At 37.6% G+C, this 26,447-nt stretch overlaps 1 protein-coding gene across 1 annotated transcript in view; it reads right to left on the reverse strand.

The window, feature by feature from the left end:
* Positions 1-26,447, reverse strand: part of CPED1 (cadherin like and PC-esterase domain containing 1) — a 143,795-nt gene that overhangs the window by 12,055 nt on the left and 105,293 nt on the right. The window contains exons 17-18 of the mRNA XM_054515002.1: positions 12,689-12,806; positions 7,362-7,498 (exon numbers count right to left, since the gene is read on the reverse strand). Of these exons, the coding sequence (XP_054370977.1) occupies positions 7,362-7,498; positions 12,689-12,806 (255 nt within the window). The remainder of the gene's footprint in view (positions 1-7,361; positions 7,499-12,688; positions 12,807-26,447) is intronic.

The following is a 26,447-nucleotide window of genomic DNA, read 5'->3' on the forward strand; positions in this document are numbered from 1 at the left end:
GAGCATCAAAGATTAAGATCTCTTTCCCACTTTCTTTTTGTTATGTCAAAATTAGAGCAAAACACATACGCACATCCCAATCCACACTATTACATGATTTAGCATTTTAGGGCTTTGCAATTTTCCTATACCTACATAGGTACAAACAATGGACCCATGAATGAATTTTCAAGTCTTCCCTGGGTACCTTTTTGGCCAGGGTCTGGAGATGAAGGGCACTATGTGCAGTCATTTAGTAAACCCCTACCAGAAGAAACTTAAGATCATGTCTTAAAGGGGCAGCTCTAGTCTGGAAATGCCATGATGCTGGGCACCATATGAAAATATCAGGTGGGCCATAGCATATTACTGTTGTTGTTGTCCTGATGTTCTGAGATTGTGAAATAGGTGACAGAAGTCAGAGCAGATTCCTTTGGAACTAGATGAAACAGACAGCTGTTAAGGCCCTGACATACTTCTTCAAATACCATCACAAGACTGATGAGATTGCACTCAGCCTATTTCCAAATCAGGAATGAGAAAGACAGAAATACCACTCTGGGTAAAATACAGGTTGTACCACTAGGGAAATTAACCTAGACTTTTAGAAACAGTCAAGAATAGTCAAGACAGAGAATAGTCAAGACTTGCTTCAAGTGGGAAAGAAAGAAAGAAATGAGCCAAAGTGGACTTGTAGTTGTACAGAAAGACAGATCAAAAGGGGAGGTCATCCTCAAAGATGTCAGTCAATTAGAGTAATCAGATTAGTTTACAGTCATGAAGTCTTTAATTGTTCAAGTAGGTATGAGCCATATCAGGACTGTATCACTGGCATCAGAAAAATTTGTTTAATTCTGTCTTCCACGGTGAAATCACAGTTTTTTTGAAAGATATGAGAACTAGGACTGCAGTATGTAAAAGCTATGGTCTCTGCCCTCCAACTCTGAGGTCTGAAGTCTGCAGTCATCCTCTGGAGACTGTGTGCTAGGATTTTGAAGGGAATGCTCTCTCATAAATCTAAAGAAGATCTCAGATAGAAAGATAGGTGTGGATTTCTTGAAATGTGATGCACCCCAGGCTGGTGGATGCTTAGCACATCATCAGCACATCTGCATTCACACTGCATCCATTCATTAAGATTTGGTCTGTATCCAACCATCTGCTTATAACCATTGGTTCAACCATGACATGAGATGTGAAAATCCTGGAAAAAAACCCAAATTCTTCTTTTTCTTCTCCTCAAAAGAAAAAAAAAATTGGAGTGAACAAAGAGGAAATCTGTAGGTAATCCTACCCTCTTTTCAAACTGCCCTTGGGCAGAGCTGGCCAAATACATTTTGTTATGGTATGCAGGCCATCAGAAAGCATCTTTCAAAGTCCACCTTTTGCAAGTCAGCTTCATTTTTAGCAAATGCTTAGAAGACTCAAAGGCTAAAATAAGTGTTTAGCCTGAGGAAGAAAACCTATGTCCTTCAACTAACCCAAGAGTTCTGATGAATTAAAATAATCTCTCAATGTAATTGAACGTATGGTAACTAAAACCACATTAATTTCTATACATTTAGATGAACTCATTGTAGTTTCATGTCCCATGTAGTATTCAATATGTTCCAGGGATGGTTCTGTATTTATCTCTATGATAATAATGAAGAATTTGATGGTTTAGGTGTGTAGAGTAAGCCACCTCTCTCTTTTTACAAGTCTGGCACAAGACTTAGTCATGTACTGTTCAAGCTGATGGGGCAGTTGTCTGCAGGATGACTAAATGATCAAAGATAAGCTTATAATTTTACCATACAAAGAACAGCACTTCCACACAGACAGATGTTTTCACTGTCTTGTTGCAAATATTTCATGTGAAAAATTCCATTATAGCTTAAAGGAAAGATTGTGTAAGCATAGTGGAATTCACTTCTTAACCAGACTTATCATTAAAAATTAACCACACTTGGGAAATTTAAACACCTGTAAGTTCAAAACACTACTTAACTCTAAAATATTATTAAGAAATCATAAGTTAAAATTCCTGTTTTAACAGCTGAATTTTAAGTACTTCAGCAAATATTGCCTTTTCATATTTCCTGTTCTTAATTACACATGACTCAATGGTATTTTATTATAAGACTAAACTCTGGTTAGTATTTCTCAATGATAAGCAAAATATATATCCCTTCAGCTATTGAGACCAGCTTTCTATATACTGCTAATTGGATAAATAATAACCTGTTAGAACCCATTTTTAAAAGTACAAAATCAATCTTGTACAAAAATCAAAGCATTATCCTAATACATTTGTATATGTCTTACAGTAAAAAGTCATTAATCACACCTACAGAGAATTTTGTTAAGCCAACATAATACAGATATAATATTTTATTATGATATTTAATATTTTATTATGAAGAACAATTTATTTGATTCAATTAGGACATGTATATGGAATTCCCTAAGAATGAGACAGTCAGTATCTCATTACTCTTAAAGTGGAAGAGAAAAAAGACTACTGATATTAAAAGTGGACTGAAAGAAAATCTACTCAGCCAGAACAACCTTAACCTCAGCACTTCAATATTTTCCTGTTTACTATGTATGAAATACAAACATATGACTGACTATTCTTGCTAACACATCATAAAGCAAAAAAAGGCCTCATTAAACTGTTTCTGTGCATGTACATATTTTCTCATGTCTCCATCAGCTTGACTGTTATTGTTTCACTACAGGTGGTCTTATGTGTTTATGAAACCAAATGTCCTTGTTTTGGGTGGGATAGAATTAATTTTCTTCCTGGTAGCTGGTACAGTGCTGTGGTTTGGATTCAGGATAAGAATAATGTTGGTAACACACTGAGGGTTTTGCTGTTGCTGGGCAGCACTCACTGAGGGACTTTTCAGCTTCTCCTTCTTCCCCACCAGAGAGGAGAATGCCACGGGAAGCTGGGAGTGGACAGAGCCAGGACAGCTGACCCCAACTGGCCAAAGGAATATTTCAAACCATATGGCACCATGCTAAGCATTAAAAATGGGGGGAATTGGTTGGGAGGCAGCAGCTGTGCTCTGGGATGGGATGAGATGGGCATCAGTCAGTGGGTGTTGAGAAATTGCACTGTGCATTACTTAACGTAATTATTATTTTTATTATATCTTTTTATGCTATTACTACGACTACTATTTCCCCTTCCTGTTCCATTCTACTAAAACTGTCTTTTTCTGAACCCATAAGTTTTATCTGTTTTCTGATTGTCTCTCTTATCCCTGTGGGCAAGTGAGTGAACAGCTGTGTGATGTTCAGCTGCCTGCCAGGTTAAACCAAAACACACAGAAACAACTTTGTTCAAACAGTTTTATATGCACACAATCTAAAATAGAAGTTAATGATGATGTGAAATCAATTGGAACTCAGCAAGGGAAACAGATTTCAGTTACAGAGAAAGATTATAAAGCTCAGATGAGCTTTGGAAAACAAATAAATTTTAATATAATAAATAAAAGCGGGCTGGAGTTAGAAATTAAATTAGAAAGCATTTTTGAAGGCTTAATTATGATGCAGGTAGGAAAGAAGTGCTCTGTTTGGGTGACCATAAATATATTTCAGGAATACTGACAAATGAATACAAGACATTAGTGATCAAGAGAAATCTGTTGCCTTTTACCATTGTTCTATGAAACACGAGAAAAATAGAAAGGTTGCACTTAAAGACACACTTGATCTTCCATATTCTGCACTTCAGTCAAAAAGAGCATCCACTTTACATCTTAATTCATCACTTGCTGAAGTGAACACAGGTCAGGAACAGAGCATAGCACTGGTTAATTGTTGCATGTTTACACTTGATCTTCCATATTCTGCACTTCAGTCAAAAAGAGCATCCACTTTACATCTTAATTCATCACTTGCTGAAGTGAACACAGGTCAGGAACAGAGCATAGCACTGGTTAATTGTTGCATGTTTCCCTTCACATTCATTAAAAGTAGAAATATAAGTAGGCTTTTTTTCATATTTTTTTTCTCCCTTATAAAACTAATAGAGAAGCACATGGAAACAGCCTCCAGATAACAAAGTTGAAATCTGACAATGGCATAGAGATTAACACCTCCTATTTAAATTAAAAGACATAATCACAGACTTATGCTGTTTGTGTCCTAGCATGATCATAGAATCATGGAATGGTTTGGCTTGGAAGGGACCTTAAAGATCATCTAGTTCCAATCCCCTGATATGTGCAGAGAACCTTCCAGTAGTCCAGGTTGCTCGGAACCCCATCCAGCCTGGATCTGAGGATGGCAAGTTCACAGCTTCTCTGAGCAACCTCTGCCAGAGCCTCCCAATCCTTAGAGTAAAGCATTTCTTCCTGATATCTAAACCTACCCTCTTTCAGCTCAAAGCCATTCCCCCTTGCCCGATCACTACTTGCCCTTGTAAAAAGGTCCCTCTCTGTCTCTCTACTAGATGCCTTTCAGATACTGGAAGGCTGCTCAAAAGTCTCTCCAGAGCCTTCTCTACTCCAGATTAAACAGCCCCAACTCTCAGTCTGTCTTCATAGGAGAGATGCTCCAGCCCAGTGATCCACTCATGGGCCTTCCTCTGCGCTCATTCCAACAGTCAGCATTTTTCTTTTTTGCTGAGGACCCCAGAGCTGGACACAGGACTCCAGGCAGGGTCTCAGCAGAGCAGAGGGTGAAAATCACTTTATTCAGCCTGCTGCCCACACTGCTTCTGATGCAGCCCAGGGCACAGCTGGCTTTCTGTGTTGTGAGTGCACACTACTGCGTTGTGGTTTTTGTCCACAAACATCCCTAAGTCTTCTCACCAGGGCTGCTTTCAGTCCATTCTCTGCCCAGATTGTATTTGTGATTGGATTGCCCCAACACAGGTGCAGGACCTTGCACTTGGCCTTGTTGAACTTCATAAGGTTCACAGAGGCCCCCCTCTCAAGCCTGTCAAGGTCCCTCTGGGTGGAATCCCTTCTCTTCAGCAATTCAACTGTACCACACAGCTTGGTGCTGTCAGCAAACTTGCTAAGGGCGCACTCGATTACTCTGTCCATGCCAACAGCAAAGATGTCCTATGTAAGAGATTTCTAACTCCTGAGACCAAAGCTATACAAGCTGAATATTCAAAATTCCTGAATAAAGAGGCACATGGGTTAGTTGAGCCCATTTTGAGTGGACACATGAATGAGTTCTGTTGTTCTTAGCTAACTTCAACAAACAATGTAAATCAAACATTCCAGATCACCCCAATGTCCTCACTTGGGTTAATGATTTTTGCCCTTTCATTTGGCACTCATGCTTTTTTTTGACATCTGCTTTTGTTTCCAGCACTGAAACCTTCTGCTTATTTTATTATGGAAACTATGATATCTTCAGTTTGAGACGCCAGTGATCTCAGTAGTACTTAGAGACAAGGTATATAATAAATCAAAACTAAAACCACAATTGAGAATATATAAATATTTATAGATGGTTATGAAAATTTCTTTTAAAATTAACATGTATTTGTTCACAAGAATTCTATCTTCCTACTGCTCAATAGCTCCTTTATAAAAGGTCCAGGTTGCTTAAACCTATATAACACAAAGTCTTTTTCAGTGAGCAAATGAAAAAAAATCTTTTTCTACTACATCGCTTGGGCAGAGTAAAGTAATTCCAAAGTCTGACTTATCAAAGGCAGAATCAGGAAGATTCTGCCCAGAAGGGAACAATTTTTATTTCATCTGACTTTGGTAGGAAGAAAGCCTCTCTTAGTTTTTGAGTTGTATTGACACAAAGGAGTTGGTTTCCAGGTTCTACACCTATTCATTTGGCAAAAGAAGAAAAATGCTATTGCAAAATTTCAGACAAAAATAAAATCACTACAGAGTTATGACAAAAATAACATCTGAGAGAGATAGGAGAAATATATCAAAAGGGGAACATGCTTTAGAGTGATGACTTTAAAAGAATAAACCAATTCAATATACATCTGTGCAAAGGTAGCAGAGGCAATTCAGCAGATTTCTACAGCAGCAGAGGTTATCAGACAGTGTCAGGAGACTTCTGTAAAAGATGCAGAATGGGAAACAAGTGCTATTAGTTACAGAGATTTTTCTCAAGGTGTTAATGTAGCTCACTTAGGATCTGGCTGTCATCTGACACTAGAATAGATCAGTGACCTCAGAGAGTTAGAACATAATGAGATTTGAATTAAGAAATTAAGCTTCACAGACACTCATTTCATTTACTTGATTTTAATAAACCCTTTACAAAAGCTGTCCTGCTTTTGACACTCGTGAATATGAGTGGTCAGATTTGGGATGTGGAAATGTCAGCAAATCCTCTCAGTAATACCCTGGCAATCCACTTCCACAGTGGCATATTGTTCCTCTGCTGTCCTTCGATTGCCCGACCAAAGGGTGGTTGCTTGTCAAAGCAACTTGATGTCCATGGAAATTAAGGACCAAAGCAAAGCAATTAAATTCTTGAACATTTTTTTTCTGTGGTTAATCCAGAAAAGCTTGTTTTGTACATGAGGAACGGATGGAGCTTCTTCTCTGTCATAAAAAGCGATATTTTTTAGAAAAATATTCTAGGAGTAACTTGCAGCTCTATAGTAACAGAGAAGACCACAGGCAGAAATAAAGCAAAATGACAGTAAAGTACCTTGTGCAGGGCAAGAAATTTATCAGAAATTAAGGAGAAAATGTTAATTGAAAGACTATTGGTTTGTATTTGTCTATATGGAAATGCTCTTGGATTTTATCAAAATCCAACTTTTAGTAACTATTTTCTTACCTAGGCAATACACTTTAAAGAACTTTATAACAATTAATTACTTACTTTCTGGATACTTGTATCCTCAGTAAGGTACCTGAGCCTCAGATCAGAGCTCTCTCTCAACAGTATAACAGTCATAGCATGCTTATTAAGGAGACCTTGTATTTCCAAGCAATCACTTTAGAAGCTTCACTAAAAGAAAAGAATGTGCAAGAAGACTTGGTAAGATTAGTGTGCACAAGCAATGCCATGCATTAGGTATGCAGCAGAAGAAAACCAACTTGCATGTGAGACAAAACTCTGACAACAATGCAAATATATCCTCCATTTTCTGTCCTTGTGTACTCACTGCAGCTCTGACTGGTAATCACACACACCATAGGTCTTGAAACTCCAGTGGTGTGACCTAAGGTCCTCTGTGAAACGGCAGCAGACAACTGTGTCTGCATATGAGGCTAAATTAGGAATACCGCTGGTTTTCATCCCTGTGAACTTTTCACCCAAATATCTCTCTAGTTAAAAAGGGTTTTTTGTCACTTATCAATCTTGAAAATGTTTTGAAAGCTTCAGGACACCAAATACCCAGGTAAACAAGAATGAATGAGAATGCAAAGGCTGGTACATACCCTTCTGCCCTCCACGCAGCGCTGGAGCTCGGGCTTGGCCAGCACAGAGTGTCGGCAGCCGTGGGGCTGCCACGTTATTGCTCTCCAGTCACAGGTCCTGTTGTCAGAGCAGCTCAGGCAAGGGACAATCCATTGCCCTGGAAAACAGCAATGAATGTCAGCACCTCCTCTGTATTCTTCTGAGTGGTTTTATTACACAGGAAGCAAGATATTTTTGGATATTTTACTCATATATGAGTAAAAAAACCTCATAAGGGAGTTCCCCCTAAATTAAATGCCCTCCAACCCTTTGAAGAGACTATTTCCTGTCACTGAGTTACGCTCTTTTCATTTAGTTAGGGTGGGAGTCTTTTCCTTTCCCTGAAAGAGCTGCAAATGCTCAAATTTGACAGCCATTTGTGGGTTCATTTCTCACTCAATGTTGCCCTTCTTGTAGCAGCTTGTCCTTTTTTAACAGAAGGGATATGAGAAAGAGAAAATGGGTGAGGAGATTGAATGCAAAAAGAAAATTTTCACATTCAGACATATCTGAAGATTAATTCTCATTTACAATGAAATATCTAAAGGTTGTATGGTTGAGAGCAACTGATATAAAAATGAAGCAAGATTAAGACTTTCCTTCCAAAACACTATTTCTTTTTAATTTGTGAGAATCCAGAGGACTGTCCCAGACTACACAAATACATTTCAGAAAATGACAGTAAAGTGCAATTAATAACATAGGTGACTTATTAGAACCTGTTCTTATTTACAAAAATGATTTTGAAGATTAGGAGCACAAAGTGATCAGTGGGTTTTAGTAATCCCTTATCTAAAGTTAAATGGTTTTGTTATTTTGATTTTCTAAAACTATTCCTTTGCAAAATCCTGCAAGAAGCTTGCAGGATTTAATTTCTGAAGGAAGACAGAAAAACTTTTGAGTTGCCTTTGTATTCAAATGAACAAAAGAAACTATTTTTCTAGATCTTATAAGTACACAGTGCTGACAGCATCTCCCAGTGCCTATGTAACTGCCAGCAAAACCTTCTTTTGTTCATATTAAAGGCATTACACAAAGAAGAGTGCAGAGGCCTAAGGTCCTTGTGTCAGTGCTAGTGGGCCTTTCTACCTCAGATGGGTTTCTCACCGCAGCCCAGAAAACAGCCCCAAAATCAAATACTTGGAGGTCAGACTGGCCTTAGAATCTGTCCCCACGACCACTACCAGGCAGCTGTGTCTGATGGGTTGCTGCTGCACAGGAAGCCACAGCCAAGAAACCCAAGGCTGCCTTTTGATATTTCACCTGGCCAGGGACTGAGGCGAAGGCTCAGCAAAGAAACCCTGGAGGATCCTCATGGTCTTGGGAGAGTCAGCTGCTACCTCAGGAGCAAAAGAATTTCCAGGAGGCACCTGTGCTTCTACTTAGGCAAAAGTCCAAGTGACTATGTTTTGGAAAGTAGCATGGTGAGTAATCTTACCAGATAAAGAAGTCCTTCTAAATAAAATTGAGATTTTTTTTGTATGGGAGCCCCCACTGGTACATCTAAGGGACAAATACATCCCACAGTGCCACAACCACGCAATACCAATTTCTATGTACCCTGCAGAGCTGCCCCTATTCTGCCCTGAGCAGAACATACACCACCCTCAGATGCACTTGTTGATTTGGAGAAAACTATAGCAGACTGAACCTAACCAAGACCCTGGACACTGGCTTTGAGCATGCTGTGGTTCAGTGAGAATAACCCAGCTTTGCCTGTTCCCATGGGCATGGGTGCCTTGTGGAGGCTGTGCTGGGCAAGCAGCCCAGTTCACAGCATGGACAGAGGAAGGAGGGACACTTGGGACTATGGTGGGAGGGTGCAAGCAGGAAGATAGAGATATCCCATGCTTCTTGCTCAGAGGAGTTTCAAACTTGCGTTTTCTGCATCCTAATCACACAGCAGAAGGAAATATTCCCCACTCAATTAAGCACCACTTTAAAGTTCAAAATTCATTAGGACAGGAAAATAGCATGCTTGTAACCTGGTAATTTTTGTATGACAACAGAGATCTGAACTTTGGTCCCTAAGAGAGATCCTATGTAGAATTTTTATCAAAGGGTTAAATTGAATCTTTATCTGAAGTTACAAAGTGGATAATCAGGTTCTGGAGCAGGGAGTTCTCTTCCAAATTAATACCCTCCTCTGCTGGAACCCCAGAGGCTGAATTTAGGCAATGTCTCTTGCTGTAGCCTCCCAGTGCTAGCTGTTGTGAGTCCCTTACTCATGCTGACCCTCCCTTGGCTTTGAGGTCCCTTGCTCCAGGCTGTGGCCTCCTGGCCACCACTGGGGCCAGGAATACTTTGACCCTCCAAAATTTCTATTGCCACTTGTGGATCTTGCTGTTGGCTCCCACTTTGCAATCCATGACTGAATGGTCATTCCCAGCTTCACAGCAGTCTCATGAGGAAATATGGGTCTCCAATAACCCAGCAATAGGTACCATGCCAACACTCTTTACTGCTTTGTATCTTTTGACTAACAGAGCAGGCACAGAATGGTTGGTTGGTTTGGAGTCCGGACTCAGACCCTGCCACTGCTGTAGAGGTCTTAATAAATAATCTGAGTGATGTTTCAGGTAGTGACCTATATTTCAAAATTATATGAAAACTCAGTATTTTTTTCCTGATGTTGTAATTTTCTTTCAACCCAAATATATAAAAGTTCTGGCAATGTCTAAAACATATGAGATTCCTCATCTTATGGAATTTTCTTTTAAAAATCCCATACTTTTACGAACTGATTTGGTTTAAGCTAATAAACTAGAAAAGTAGAACTATATAAAATGAATTTTGAGGAGCCAAAATATCTGAATAATAAAAGTTTAAACCTTGGCAACTGAAGGTGATAAGTAACTTTTGAAAAGCTTCTTTTAAATAGTTTGGTTTATGTTCAATAGCTCCCTAGGTATATTAATGAAAAACATAGATCAGTTTTTGGCATAGGCTAAAGGTTAGTGGCAAATTTAAAAAAATTGAGAACATGGATATATAGAGATAAATTAGTATTTTTAGAAGCACTAGCATTTAATGTTAACAGAATAATTCCTGGTTTTGTATTTACATAGGTGTTTTAATGATGCATGAAAATTGATGCATTTTAAATCCAACTATTATGAACTTTTCCTGTTGCAATTTCCCAACAATTGGTCAATGCATTTTTAACCTTCAAAAATAGGACTGTGTTAGAAGATAAAATGAATCGCATAAAAAAGAAGACAACATTAAAAAATTGCAAACAATATTAGTTTGGAAATTAGGCTTATTTTCTATAGCAATTTTAAGTTGCTCTTACCCACTTATATAAGTCAGCAGCACATAATGCAGCTCTCAGCACCATTTCAATCAGGCAGCATTTTGTGGTGCTTCAGGCAAGAGCATTAACACTGGCTCTATCAGGCAAGGGCAGGTTTACCAACAATTAAATGAATGAGAGCAAGAGAAACACATTGTTAGTTTCATCACAAATTAAAAATTGGCATAATCAAACTTTTATGAAAACCTGTAGGTAGGAGGTTTCCACAGGAAGGGTGAAAGCTGGATTTTTGGCTCATTAGAGTAGTTATCAGTTGCGTACATAAATCTTCTGCTTAAGATATGAGATCAAACATTGCCAGCACTCCCTAAATCTGTTCTCATAAAATAGCATGAAAAGAAATATACTTTCAAAATAATTAGTTAGGATTGCTTACTTTCCATTTAAAAATATTAGCCTAAAATCAAAAGTTTTAACCAATAACAGCCGTATACTTAATTTGATAGTTTTGCTTTTTCTTTCAGCCTCTTTCATTTATCCTTTTACATTGTCATAGCCACAATTAAACATATTTTGCTTTCAAATTTAAAATCAAGACTTTTCTATAGTGCCAAAAAATTATCACTGTAAAGAGAAAATACTATTCTAGCTTGGTAATTCAATGTCTAAATATTTAACCTACACTGATGCTAATTTTTTGATTTATGACTGCTTTACTTTTGTATTTGGTGTTTATTTGGTACCCAAAGATCTTCAAAGAGCTTTTTCTCTGAGAATAGGCTATGGAAGTAGTTTTCTTTTTGTTCTAGCTGTATTTTTTTCTTTCGACAGAATAAATAGCTTTAGGCCTATGGACTTACATCCAAACTGAGATTTACTCCTTGTAACCAAGGGACTCATTCATTTATTTGGACATCAATTTATGTCTCTGCTGGATCCAAATCCAGACAGCTGTTGAATGTAGAGAAAGATTACACAGAATTATTTTAAACTAGATACATTTGTAGGAAAAATGGAAAGTGGGATATAATTAAAACATATGCATCACAGCAACAGAAAATTAGAAGTGAATCTGTGATATCTTACACACCAGATTTTGTTACTGCTACAAACCACATTTCTACAGAGTGTAGTAACCTGATTCACCTGCAGGAATTTAGCACAAGTTGGGTTCTCATAGTCTCTTTTAGTTCTCTTCCTCTCTTTCCCTCTGAGAAGTCAAACACAGTTAATGTCTGCTGACTTCTGTATTATTGGTAATGCAACAATATTGAACAAAGAGCTAATTTTGATATGATAGCCTGGTTCAAACCAGATGTGAATCAAAGGAGAACTTCTGAAAGAAAGAAGATTTTTTGGTAGGTAAATCATAATTTCATTCCGTGATGTAAAATGAAGGAAAGACACTTCCTCTGTTGTATATTCCAATTTGCATTTATTGATTATAAGAGGGACAGAGAGAGAGAGAGAGAAATTGTATCAATTAAGTGTATATTTGTTAACGTGCTGAGCTTCCTTTAAAGAACAGTGCCATGGTGACTAAGAGAGAAGGAAGTCACTTCTGTGTTTGGCTGGACCCTAAATTACTGTCTCTGCTCTACATCAAAGGATTAGAAATGAGTCATGAAACCCTGGTTGTACTGAACTATAAAGCAGCCTTCTAAATTTTAGCATTAATGTCAGAAGAAGTAAGGTGATATCTTTATCTCTGCTGCTGCACCTCAGCCCCTGTACATAGCTTGAGGACAATGTATGACATCTACTTCTGCAGAATTTTTGAGTTATCTTCTGAGGGGAAATGACATGGCTTGGCTTCTATGAAAATGTAACTTATTTAAGAAATATTAGTGCTTTAGCAGGGAATTTGCCATTTGGCATTCTTCATTGCCAGGATTGGTACATCATTTGGCTGCTACAAATTTGGAATGATTAGTTCAATTTATTGTGCATAGGTTAGTGCATGTCCATAGTGAAGAGTTAATACTGTTTCTAGTTTTTCTTTGAAAAGTGCATGAGTTAATTTTCAGAAAAAAAGGGGGATAAAATACGAACCTTTTGTGTCTCCAGCTTCACAGGTCTTAAACACTGTCTGTGAAATTGCTGCGAGGTATTCATGAGAGAGAGGCTGCAAGCCACAGGACTCCTCTGGGCGAATTTTGGAACCACAGTCCTGAAATAAATAGAATCTGTGAAAATGACAGCACTGTGCCCATCCATATCACCTTGAAATCCTCTTCAAGAGTAAAAAAGTTATTTGGGATAGTTTTGCAATTAGTTCATCCTTAGCTCTTCAATATATAGTTTAATATGAAATTTAGAATCCTTTTTCCATTCAGACAAAGGTTTTGCAATAAATTATCCCAATCCACAGTAAACATACAAGATACTACATTTGCTAAAGATATAAGAAAATTTATTAAGGCAAACAGATACCTTTCATGTAACATCATGTTGTCTCTACATATTATATAATCTCTACCTATTCGCCCTTAGGAATTTTGTATGCCTATCTGTAGTCATATGGGATTCATTTCTGTGATGAAATGCCCCAAAATAGCTTCAGGAGATACAGGTGCTTAAAGGAAAAAAAATCTATATTCTAAAATGGTACAAAAATTAATTTCACACCTGTTGCATAGTATCATTCACTGTTGCCATGATAATATGCTACATCTAAGATCCTGTGCCTAAATTACACCAATGAGCAAAAGACAATTAAGTCCTAATAGAGACAAGGTACTGACAGTTAGTAGAATATGTGCCATTGCACACAGTAATATGAACACATCTTGGAATTTTGAAAATACTGGTGGTTCTTGATTATGCAATCAAAAGGCAATGTCTCACAATTATTCTGATCTCATTGAAGTCCATGGTGGTGAAAAAAAAAATTAGAAGAAAGAAATCTTCCCAGGGGCTTCAGAGGTTTATGGTCGTATTTCTGCATAAATAAGCCATAAAACAGTGGTTATATGTGGATTGTCCTGTACTCTGCTTAATCTCTCTAACTAGGGAAACCTCTAATGACAAAATGAATGGCACAGTATCTTCCTGTATTAAACTGTGTTTTGGAGTCTCTAGCTGTTAAATATAGCTATTTAACAGTATAACTTCAACTAACATTAACATCAGAAAGTTCCTACCTTGCAGTAAAACAATTTGCACAGGAGTTCACAAGAGAGACCCAAATTCTTGAATGTGTTGCCATTGCCCTCAACATAGTGCCATAAAATGACAGGGATTTTCTTGTTCATTCTGCCCAGGGTATGTGTTTAAGCAAACAAAATTTTATTTTAATCGCATTTATTGGGCAATACCATTAGCAACAATTTTGTGTGGCTGGGTTTTTGCTAATTACAACCAACATGCAGGAACTATGTAACTGATTCCCTTTGACTTTAGTGTGCAAAGGACACTGCTTGCATTTAATTTTTAATTCACATCTAAACTGTCATGTCATGAGAGATCGTGAATCACTGAACAAGACTCATTTGTTTAATTTTTACCTTTGTAGGAGACCATCATTGATATATTTAATACAATATGCAAAATGAATTTGTGGCAGCTACAGATTTACTGCAGCTCCATAAATATATGGCACACTGAGGGTTTTTCTAAATGCATATAGATTTTTTTATTGTTTTCTTCTGGTGCTGTGGCAACATGACATCCTTTCCTAGCCCAAAGATGAAACATCTTGTGATCTTAAGTATGTTTACAAAAGATACTCATGGCAAAGATGAGAGACAGACATGTAAACTTAAATGATAGTTGTTGCTCTGTGTCTGCTCTTCCTGCCAACCTTCATTGTTAGAAGGGAGACATAAAAAGGCCCTTGTACTTTCTGGATTAGAATCAAAAGAAAAGTTCCCTTGCATTATGTACTTTAGTGACTATAAGATTGGTGTGGCTTTTTGCTAGTAAACTTCCTTTTATCTTTATGGAAGATTTTCTGGGCACTAGCAAATAAAAGAGGAATAAAGCTTTCTTCTGTACATCTACATAGCTTTTAAACAACATCAGTTAATACTTAGAGAGTGAACATTTCTGGAGTCCATCTACTGTGTGAAATGACAATTTTCTTGTCTCTTTCAGATCACACTATAGTGAACCTGATTCTTCATAATGTTTTAGTGTTTAAGAGATGAAACAGATGAAACAGATTTACAAGGCTGTTACACTACTGAGTTTTCTCAGTTCTTACCTTCAAATTATTTTGGGCTATTAGTTCATGGTATTTAATTTATTTATAGTCTGGGTGCCTAATTTAATAAGAATATTGTTTGTTTAGTTCACCTTTGAATAACCAATAACTATATTTCCTCTCAATTATGTACTTATGCATATACATATACATACATAGCTTTGATCAGACATATAAAAATAGTAAAAAAAAAATCATAACTGTACAGTTTCAAAATTACACAGGTAGAGACAGAGAGAGAAATGAACAAAGCATTATAAAGCCGACCCACACTCATGCAACTGATGTAATGGGATGAATGTTGTACAGTGAAGACCATTGTACATGCAGTGATAGTTCAGATTCAGAAATCTAATTTAACCATTAATGGATTTTTAATTGCTGTGGTACCTTTTTCACCACCTCCACCTTAATGAAAAATGATTACTCTGAAACTGCAGTAAAATAAAAGAAGGCAAGAAGCCCTTGACTTTCCTGAGAGAAGTCATACCATTAGGGAAAAAATGTCCATCTGTGTTCATTTTAACAGTTGGTGCTCCAGCAGTGACAAAGCACCGTAACTAAAATAAAGTTACTTTTAACATCTACACCTGCTGCTACCTATCAGCTCAAGAAGGCATTTTTAAGTACAAAGGAAGGCTTTTCAATACTTTTATGGAATAATCCAACTCTGTTCATTCACAGCTGTGGCTAAAACCATAATTTTTGGTGGAAGTAGACCTTTGTTAATGAATTGAGTGCTTTGGAAACTCCCACCCAGAATGCCTGCATACAGGCTCTACAGTCAGCTACTCAGTAAAAGACCTTCTGTCTTTTATATGAAAACCCCTAACAATCAATGGGAGTGGTGGGCTCAATTCTGAAAAACAGGCAATTTCTGCTTTAGTACTCATCTCTGAAATTCTACCCAGCCCAGACCACGGAAGACTACCCCTACCAGTCTAATAAGGGATCAATATATCAGAATGTTTTAAACTAAATAACAAGAGAAATATAACTAAGATCACAGGAATTTGTTTTAGTGTTGCATACAAGCAATATGTAGCTAAAATCCTGCATCTTTTTAACATCCAGAACCCATGCATGGGTGAGAACTGGTGGATCAGATAAACAGCACTGAGTGTTCTTGGTAAAGAAGGTGTGAGACCCCTCCACGCGTCAGTTCTGACCCTCTGGTCTCTCGGCCAGCCTTGCCCATCAACCTGGCAGGTCACCCAGCCACCTCCTGCAGGCACTGCAGCCCTGCCTCCTCTCAGGGTGTGCCAGGGCTGTCTCACTCCTTTTGACTGCACTTTAGACATGGCAGAATAAAACTCCATGTGAAAGAGCTAATTTAGAGCTCTTTTCTGCTGGTCTTTGTAGGCTCACTGACTGAACTTTATTGGATCTGCTTCTATTTAAGCTGACCTGAGTTTCTCATGAAATTCTTTCATGTTTCTTTAGTCCATCTTTTTTTACTATTTCACACATGACTAAAAATGAATGAAAAGTGATTAAAATGATGCTATGGAAGGACTTCTAATAAAATCAGTCAAAGAGTGAGCTCATGAAATAGGGAAACTATATCACATTGCTAGAGAATAAATTGTGGACAGATGGATTAGTTCCATTCTATCAACTTTCTTAATAAAGTTAAGAAATAAATGCAGGGACAACTGAAAGTTGTGTGCGTGCACAATAAGTCTAGAGACCTGTCATAAGGAGAGGCATTCTATCAAGAAATTTCAGTTCTCTACTGCTGTTGGATGGGCAACAATGACTATAATTAGTCATCAAGCACTGTCTAGGACATACATAAAGACATTGTCTAATCAAAAGACAAACAAAGCCATTAAACAGAGAATATAGGATTAATGGGATGACCTCATGGAGTAACATGTCCTTGTGCTGCAGTTAATTTTTAAAGCAAAGAAACTGTATTTCATACTACCACAGTATTTTCATAAGGAACCTAGTAAGTTCTATCTGCAAATATGGGATAATAGTGATCCCAAAGACTGTCACAAATAACACATTAAAAGACTATGAGATGTTCATTTACACACAGATATGGAAGGGACCATAAAAAAACTATAGAAAAGGGGTCTGAGCACTCCTGGGTGGAAAAATGCAGTGCACAGACATCAGTAGGAGATCAGGAATGATACGAAAAGCTGAGATACTGGTCATGTTGTCAGGGCATCAGAGAAGAGTATGATATATGGATAAAGTACAACCATCAGTCTTAATTGATTTTAAGCTCTTAATTGTGCTATTCATGCTGTTACTATAATATTATTGTTTCTTAAGAATAGCATACCCTAAATTGCATGACATTTTTCATTCCCAAATTTCTGCATATAAAATTTCTTTGAGAATAATGTCACATGCTTTAACCAGTGACTGAAGATTGTCATAACTACAGAGTACCTTTACTAACTGCTAAAAAATTTTGAAAATCCCAGTAGATGCCTTTCCACAAAGACTTAAAGCACTCGCTATTTATATGGACAAATAAATTTCATCCTGATAATACAGCAGATGCAGTGTCTTCCTCTGCACTCAGAATGCTAACCTCAAAGAAAGCTATGAAACTGTTTCAAGAAAATATTACAAGTTCCATAACACTAGTTTAGTATCTTTTATGTGCATGGGGAATAGAAAAGAATCCTTTTAATCTATGAAGGATTTTGATTCAATTCCATTTATATGCACATCAGTTAGACCCTATCTGCCTTCCTGCTCCCAAACAGTTAAAGTGCTGCATTTGTGAGCCATAGAACAAAATTATTCACATGAGACCTAAAAAGAATGACTCTTAATTTAGCAAAGTCTTGTGAATTATCATTCTGAACAGCTCAGAGATCAGTTGAACCAAGACAACTAAATGTGAAATCCAACTCCAACTCCATTAAGAACAGAATATCAGAAACTTAAATTTTGGAAAATGTCTCAAAATGTACCTAATTATAACTACAGAGGGATTGTTTGGGGTTTTTTTTCAGTATTTGTAGTTAACATCTGCATGGATTTTTCAAGTGCTTTCTTAGCGAACATGTTTTCCTCATGAAGCTAATTTTTCCCAAGCAAGAATATTGATGATTTCCAGCTTGTATGCTTTATAAACAAAGTACACAAAACAAGAAAGAAGAGGAATTAAAAGCATTTAGTATTTACTCCTCCCTAAAAGGAAGATAAAACAGGAACAAAGAATAATAGATGAAGAGAGGCATTTTGCTGTTTATGTTCTGGTGTTTTTTTGGTTTAAAAAGTGATACGATAATGTTGACCTGGAGACTTGAAGAGCTGCATCAGTTTTTGATTCTTGTTTTGTCCTCTTCTTTGTATCTTTTTAAGTGCAAGCTATGAATGTGAACTGACTTGAATTTTGCCAAGTCTACTATTTGAAAATGGGGAATAGCTTGAGAAAACCATGTGCTTTGACAGAGCAAAAAGTAAATGTTTTAAGTGATAACCAAAGGAATTATTACATATTTATGTTTCTCTCAATAAAGTGCTGAGGTGACCCTGAATTTTTTCCCTGGTAATTAGGTAAAAAATGTTCAATATTAGTTGGGAAATCCTACAGTCTTGTGGCTTTTTATAAGGAGCATTCATCTCTACCCTCCCATGCTCAGGGTATATGGCATTCACAGATCACACTGCAGAAAGATCTGTACTCTAAGCCTCCTAACTGCAAGAAGCACTTGAGCTATAGAATTGTCCCTTTGATTTAGGCTATGACCTTTATATCACAGCCATGACAAACACAGCAGAACTTCTCAGACTGAAAAATTGTCACTACAATCAGGAAGTATGAAAAGGGACGAGAGAAAGAATTAATTGGAAAGCATTACTGCTCCTTCAAGATTTCTTAAGTTGACAATGAAGGCAATGCATTGAAAGAGCATGTTAGCCTAGGACTTGGTACAGTGAGCTATACATCTGCCAACACTATTGTTGAAGCTGCTTTTCACAGTAAGAGGCTTGCAGATATGAACTCAGTATTTCAGGGTATACTTTAACAAAAGTACTTCTCATTTCTAGCACCAAATCCTTTAGATGGTGAAGTATATTTATTAAATTTTTTTTTTATTTAGGGCCTGGGGCACACTAAGATTAGGATTTGAAGGAGAGATTTAGGATGTTTGAGTCCAATTCACAACTCTGCCTCTTATTTTCTCTGTCTTGGAGTTCCATCCAACACTATTCACCCTTGTAATGTACGAGCTCAAACCACCATCCTCCTAAGTGCCAAATTGTTTTGTCTTGAGCATAGGCAAAGCCACCCACAGCTCACAGAGATATTTAAGTTGGCCTCTTTGGCACTAACAGAATTTAAAAATTCCTTTGCCAATAATGCTTGATAATAGGTGTTCTCAGGACATGTTAGCGGGAGTGTGCAGTGCATAAAGCAGTAATTGGTATTTCCCTCTTAGAACATTTCCCTGTGATGTAGAAAACACAGTTAAAAGTTTCACTTTGAACTGACTGGCAGCAGAGATTTCAGTTCAAGCTCCCAATGTTTTCCCTCCAGCCAGGGGGCTGCAGGGTATTCTGGTCAGTTCTGTCGCAGGCTCTCACAAGGAAGCTGGTTGCATTTGCTTTGAACACACAATTAAATGCTGACTTGTAAAGAGCCTTGGACCCACTGTGTCCATAGACTAGGTGTGTATAAGGAACATAGGCTGAAACTGGATGGAGGGAGCCTGTTAACTGCTGTGTGAGAAAGAACTGACCGAAGTAGGTACTTAGATCCCTGAGAGATCATGTGGCAATTCAAAGTGGAGGACAGGTTCTTTTGTAACCTAAGACTGGATGTATAACTCCCATGGAAAGGTAAATCTAAGATACTTTCCTTTCTTTATCGCTATCTGTGGGGGAATGTATCTGACTCCCTAATCACTTTGTAGGCATGTAGAGAGTCTTCTCAAGATATACAAATGGAACTCTTCTATTTCAGGTTTAACAAAGGGCTGTACCCAAATATTTTTTTTTCCTCTGTCTCTGCGTGTGTGTATGTGCTTTCTTCCCCCCAGTTATATCCAATGTTCTACTAGAAAAAACATTAAACCTTTCTCTGCAATCTTTATCTCACCAACACTCCCTCCACAGTACATAATGAGCCTAGTTACACTGCTTGGACATTTTCTGTTTCCCTAGACCTTAGGATTCCTAAATCTCTCTCTGTCTCCAACTGATTGCCCTGGACTCTCCTCAACATTACCTGAACATCAGAAAAGGAATGCAACACTGATTTTTTTTTCAGCAAAATATTAATTATGAATAGCAAGCTGGTGACTGCCAAACAGGATGCAAAATAATGGAATTCTGCAAGATCAGTTCAATAGGACCATTAACTCTGTTTCTTTTGCTTCCTTTATGTGATTAAAAAAAAAAAAAAAAAAGGAACATCAGTATTTCCTCTCTTACTCTAAATTTTCTAAACTGAACTTAAAGGGGCCCAAAGGGCTGAAAAGGTATTAGTGAGCCATGGATAGACTGAAAACAAGATTTCAAAATGTAATGTAATGTACATAATATTGGCTTCAGGGCAAATTAAAATGTTTTTTGTTTAAGAAATCGCTTCACACACTGTTTTATACAGAAATTCAGATCTCCATGGTATGGTATGCATTAGAATACACATCGCAGCCACACATGGTCTGGGGAATACTGAGAAAGCCATTTACACAGGCTCAGAAACACCAGGTAGAAGGCTTCTGAAACTGTTTTCCCAGACAATGCCCAAAAAATCTGTGAGTTCCTGTTGTTCGTGTAGAGACAGAGTCTACAGAAGAATGGACGCTTCACTCTAAAGAAAACTACACTTATATGTGTAGGCAACAGTAGGAATTTCCCTTTACACATCTGCAGTCTGCACTGACACGTGTTTGCAGAGAAGCCACGGGCTCTGATGCTGCCTGTCTCTAATGATGGCCCAGGGAACACACGGGGTCGGATCGTCAGAGCAGTCGTGTTCAACACTTGATTAATTTCAGTCAACTCCCAAGAGCCAAACACCCTCCACTTCAGACAACAATATCACTGGTGAAAGGACCTACTCTTGCTCACTGGTGAGAGTGTTCCAAATGGTTTGTCTGCTCAAGCACAAACTGAAAAATATCATCCAGCTACATATAGACAGTCAGGGGGACACGAGGCCCCCATTGGGTCACACTTGAGCTTGGGGACACGTTTTCTGTGGAAGGCCATCTCATCCACTACTGCTTCTCATCTGAAAGGTGTCAAGAAGAAAAGAGGCACCTGAAATAGGTATCTGCTCATTGCAATGACCCCACCCTGGGCATGGGTCATCCCTACATCTTGAGCTTTCCCAGCAGCTCAGTGAGAGGCAGGTCATAATGCCTGGCAATCCTGCAAGCAGCTGCCTTACCCCTCTTTATTTGGCTCTGTTTTTAAAGTGACCTTCAATAAAGAAGCCATCTCTGATAACGAATCAATCTCTGAGACTTTTCTGGCCAAAGATCAGACCCTTCTCTTATTAAGACATTAGGCTGTTTGCTTAAGTTAGTCAAGAGACCTTGAGAAAGTATATTTTTAGATAGAGGACATTTACACAAATCTTCCTAACTTTAACCAGCAAATACATAATGAAAAATCTATTACTGATGTACAGTTTAGGCAATGTTGCCTATACAACAAATGTGAGGGCTAAAACTAAGAATATGTAAATGACACTAGAGAAAGTACCAGCGCAAATGTCTGGGACACATGGGCAGTGCATGGATAGGTCTCCATCCAACACTGTCCATAACTCCAGCTGCAGCTACTTATATTCAGAATGTGCTGTATAAGCCCATGGTAGTGCAGAAAGTATGACTATGACTTTATGTTTGAAAGAGAGTCAGATGATGGGAAGATTAAAGAAGTGACAGGGGTTTTTTTCTCCTTTCTTCCTCTTCAGTTAAAAGCTTTGGTAAAAATAAAATTACTTGAAAGGAATTAAGTCAACATCATTTGAGACTAAAGTTTCTTGGAAAACACTCATAACGGAGACTATCAAAACAGAAAAGATAAATACATTTACAGACAGAATCTGGTTATCATTTCTGCTTCCCTTAAACCACACTGTGGCTTACCATAAAAAAATAATGAAGGACTGATTTGACTTTGAAAATCATTATGTATTTCATTCAAAAGAGCCTTTGAGTTAGAATATTTTCATTGATGTCTAATAGCTGTGACCAGCACTAAATTTCACATATTCCCAGATACTCATTTAATATACACAGCTGGGACACAGAAGTAAGATGGGTAAGTTTGTTTTCCTAGAACACCTAAAAATCTAGCTATGTAGTGATTTATTTTCTAAATTATAATGGGTTTGAAAATTACTCTAATGAATTTGCAGCATACTGGCTGCTATAATCATAGAAGTGAATATAATGCATTTTTACTAACCATGATCTCTTTTAAAAGATACTGAATAAAGGTTTGCCTTCTGGTGGACAGCAGACTGAAAGTGCAAGGTTACAGCTTGATGGCTCACAGAACAACAGACTGCATGCAGGTAGCTCTCACACATGGAAAGAAACAGATTGCAAGCAGTTAGTGCCAAATACACAGGCTGGAGTTAGAACTTGCTGTGCCTTCTCCAACAGCCTCCTTGCAGTAATTTACTACAAGTACTTTTCATTCAGCTAAAGTAATCAAGCAGTCAGTAGTTGAACATGACCTCCCTCAAAAAAACCAACTACTTCTGAAAACCAAATGATGTGCTTAATGGCTATATTTATTCTATTGCACAAGGCATGGTAAGTGATGCTGAGCTGAAGTCTTGCTTTGATAAATATTGAGATCACATTAGCACAGAGATGGGACATAGTGGAAATAGAAATAAAAAAAAAAACCTTACAAATAAAAATTTAGGCTCTGTCAACAAGGTATTAAGACAGTTAATTACATCTTATTGGACACAGAATTTTCCCAGACCTATACAAATACTTTCATACAGAAATTCACTCTCCCTTATAGGGAGACATCTGGAAGATTTCTGTGATTTACTTCAGGTCTGGGGAGCAAAGAGGACGCAAACAGTGCAGTCAGCTTAGCACAACAAAGATAATTGAATCAAAGTGACTCAGATTGTTTCCACCGAGATGTTAGAAACATGTTAACTACTGTTTTTCTCATAAGGATTGAGGTTACACTTGGATCTGGGCAATGTTCCCAGCCCAGGTGAAACTCACTCACCAAGATTCATCACTTCAAAGGAATAACTCTCTGTAGAGCTGTGGACTCCTCCACCTTTCGTAAGTATTTTGAGTCAGCCTGTGAGGTGTTTAGTGTTTAACTTTCTTGTGTCTACTAATAAAATTAATTACTGTAAATTCAGCTTTCTGGAGATGTGGAACAAGTTTTTCCTTCAGCAGATTTGGCATGGATACATTCACATCCTGTAGCAAAACCTTACACATTATTACTCACATTGTTTTTCTGATTGAAAGGATTATTTAATGTCAAGAAATGTTACCTGAGCAGCTCTGAAATAATGGATTGAATATCAGAGTTTCAATATTTTTGCCTTAGACTAACAGTCTAGCTGATGCATTGCCCAGGACCTGCCTATACTCGTAGGTTTTAACCATCTATTTTTCAACTTCCTAATTTTCCTCAGTAAGATAATGACTATCTTGAACAACAATTTTATGCAGAGTGTCTTCCCAGTAGTAAAGTGGCTCTACAAAAGATCCTAAAATTTTGAACCAATCACACAGACGAAATGCTCTCCACTGCCAGCTCTCTTCCATGTGGCAAGGAGCTACAAGAATTTACTGTGGACATTGAGACACTGGCCCTGCAGCTGACTAGGCTGTTGCAGAAAACTAAAATATTTCCAGTTTAAATCAGACTTAGAGGATTTACTACCTACAAAAGGACCGAGATAATGGAAAGGATCTATTTCAACAAATATCAGATTACAGTGTATAAAGTGCATATAGCATACATTAGGTTCCATTATATACTGCAAACTGTAATCTATATTAGATACATTATATTAATTTAAGAAAAGTTAAATTACATATTAGTGCAAGGATGTTGTCATCTTGCTTTTACTTCATTTCAATTCCTTCCTTCCACATCCTTTTTACAGCCTTTTTATCATCTGACAACAGTAGATATTGTATAAACTTTAGTCTTTTTTTATAGGATTACACAGATGTGGAGCAATTTTGTTCTGCTGATCCTCCCACTAATCCGTTAATAACCCTTTCTCTCATAAAAATGGCATATCTGCATGACTAAATCAGAGGAGGATACTTGTAGAAAAAGTACTGATGTTTGATAACTTCTTTTCTTTTTCCAATTATTTTTTCATACTACCAGCATGAGACAGACAATAAGAAATCTTGAGGGAAGGTCAGAAAAGGGAAAGGTGAAAGGTGAAAGAGAAGGATATGGGTTTTATACATACAATAAACTGTTTTCTTAGGACAAATGACTGTCCGTGATGTGCCGTGTTATGGTAGCTGAATAGAATTGCTTAAATAATTGTTTTCAACTGCTAAAAAATATTTGGAAATATTTTGAAATTCCTCTATTTTGCAATAATAAGCCTATAGTATTAAAAGAATAACATAGGAGTAACCAGCTCAAGATTGGCTGCTAGTCTGAAAGCACTGCGTTACTATTTTCATACTAAAGAGTGAACTTCAAAGAAAACATGTAGTAGATAAAATCTAGCTTACCATTTTGCACTACAAAATGTCCATACAAAGACTGATTTAAATGGAACACCACATAGTGATTGTGGGGATTAAATAAATTCCTTCTAGGCTGAGGAACTTCACAATCTAGCATAGTGGGGAATGGAAAGGTCCAACATAGGTCCAGCTAATGGCGTCAAGGTAGCTATGAAATCCCAGATGTGCAGAGATTCCAAGTGGCATTCTAGTCAGGGATGATCCTACTTCCTCCTGGTAAAACAGAATAAACCTCTTCACTCTATCAGAATGCAAAAGAAAAGGCTCATGTAAATGAAGGTTGGATTTGATGATCTTGGATATCTTTTCCTACCTTAATGGTTCTATGATTAAATGAGACTTGAATGTGCTGTAAGGCATTTCATGTAAAGCAAAAAAGCTCTCTCCTATTCTGAGAGGTCCTATTCTGCCTTTCTCACTCTCCAGTAATTGACTGAAGCAGTGAAGTCAGAGCTGGGTTAAAGCCAAACAAAAGCTGTGCTATAATTATTTATGAGTGCTGGTGGTCCACTGGCAGTGTGCTGCTCACAACCAGTTTTGAAAAGAAGTTGAAAATTTTCCCAAGATATTTTTTCCCTGTCTTCTGATAGACGTCAGTGTCAGCTGTTGAGTACAATTATTTCTAAGGTCCACAAGACTAACAAGTACCATTCCACAGCAAATACAGCAAGTTACAAGAGTAATTTCTATTGTTTCACCATGCTTTATATTGAATTTCACAAATACCTGAATCTAAAGCAAAGTATAAGTTCCCTGAATACTCATGTTTGCACCCTACTAGATACAACTCATATATATGGGTTTTTTTTCCAACAGAGCAGCTCTTTAGGTCTGTTTGTCCTTCTTTTCTGAAGGACAAGGTCCTTAATCTGAAGCTTTCCTCATACAGATATAATGGTATATAAAAAAAATACCATGTGAAATCATGATACACTGTCAGAAAAATGACAAAATAGAAGCAAGGTGATCGTAGTTTATTGCGATTTTTATCTGGAGTAACTTGCTGCCTGCAAAACCCACATGTGCAATGTTTAAGGGGTTGTCGAACCACATATTTTTGCTCCACATCTGTCAACTAATAGCAGAGATCTCTTTGCACAGTGTAGCACTCTGGAATACTATAGTATTTCCACAAGTACTTCTAGCTTATAAAGTAAGAAATGAGTTACCTTGAGGCTGTGGTGTACCACACAGTTTGTGGTAATTGGGAGTGGGCATTGACAGCAATGAGCCATGGAGTGCCCAGATGCACTGACCAACCACCAAAGGGAACAGAGGGCACACAGGTGCAATGCATGAACATGAGGGATAGAAAAGGTTGGGCTAAAGAACAAGAAGGGCAGATCCTTGCAGCCTTCTGAAGTGATAGGATGTGACTCTGTATGGTTGGATGCTTAAAGCCTTCTGAAATTGTATGGTGATACTCTGTGTATTACGGCAGTCTCGACTGCAGCATATGCTGTGATACTGTGGTATGTTTGTCTGTATTTTATATGTTACAGTGGTAACACTCTTCATATTTTATAAATAATATAATGTACTTCAAATGTCAAATCACAGAATTTCAAAACAAAAAGGTACTTCTAATCATTAATATAAGCAAACACATATAGTTTTGAATCTTTCATATCATAACAATTTGCGGCAGTCAAAGAGCACATTTGGTTTGTTTTACATCCCTCAAAAGTGTGCATCTGCTTCCATACACTTAATAGAATCACTGAGTCACAAAATCATTCCATTTGGAAAGGACCTCAGGAGGTCTCTAATCTAACTTCCTGCTTCATGCAGACTCAGCTATTAAATCAGATCAGACTGCTTTGCTATTCTGCTGTTGAAGACCTTCAAGAACGGAGCCTGCCCAAACCCATTGTGCAGCCTGAATCACAAATAAAGAAAT

Source organism: Molothrus ater, chromosome 5 (genome assembly GCF_012460135.2).
Source record: "Molothrus ater isolate BHLD 08-10-18 breed brown headed cowbird chromosome 5, BPBGC_Mater_1.1, whole genome shotgun sequence".
Lineage (NCBI taxonomy): Eukaryota > Metazoa > Chordata > Aves > Passeriformes > Icteridae > Molothrus > Molothrus ater.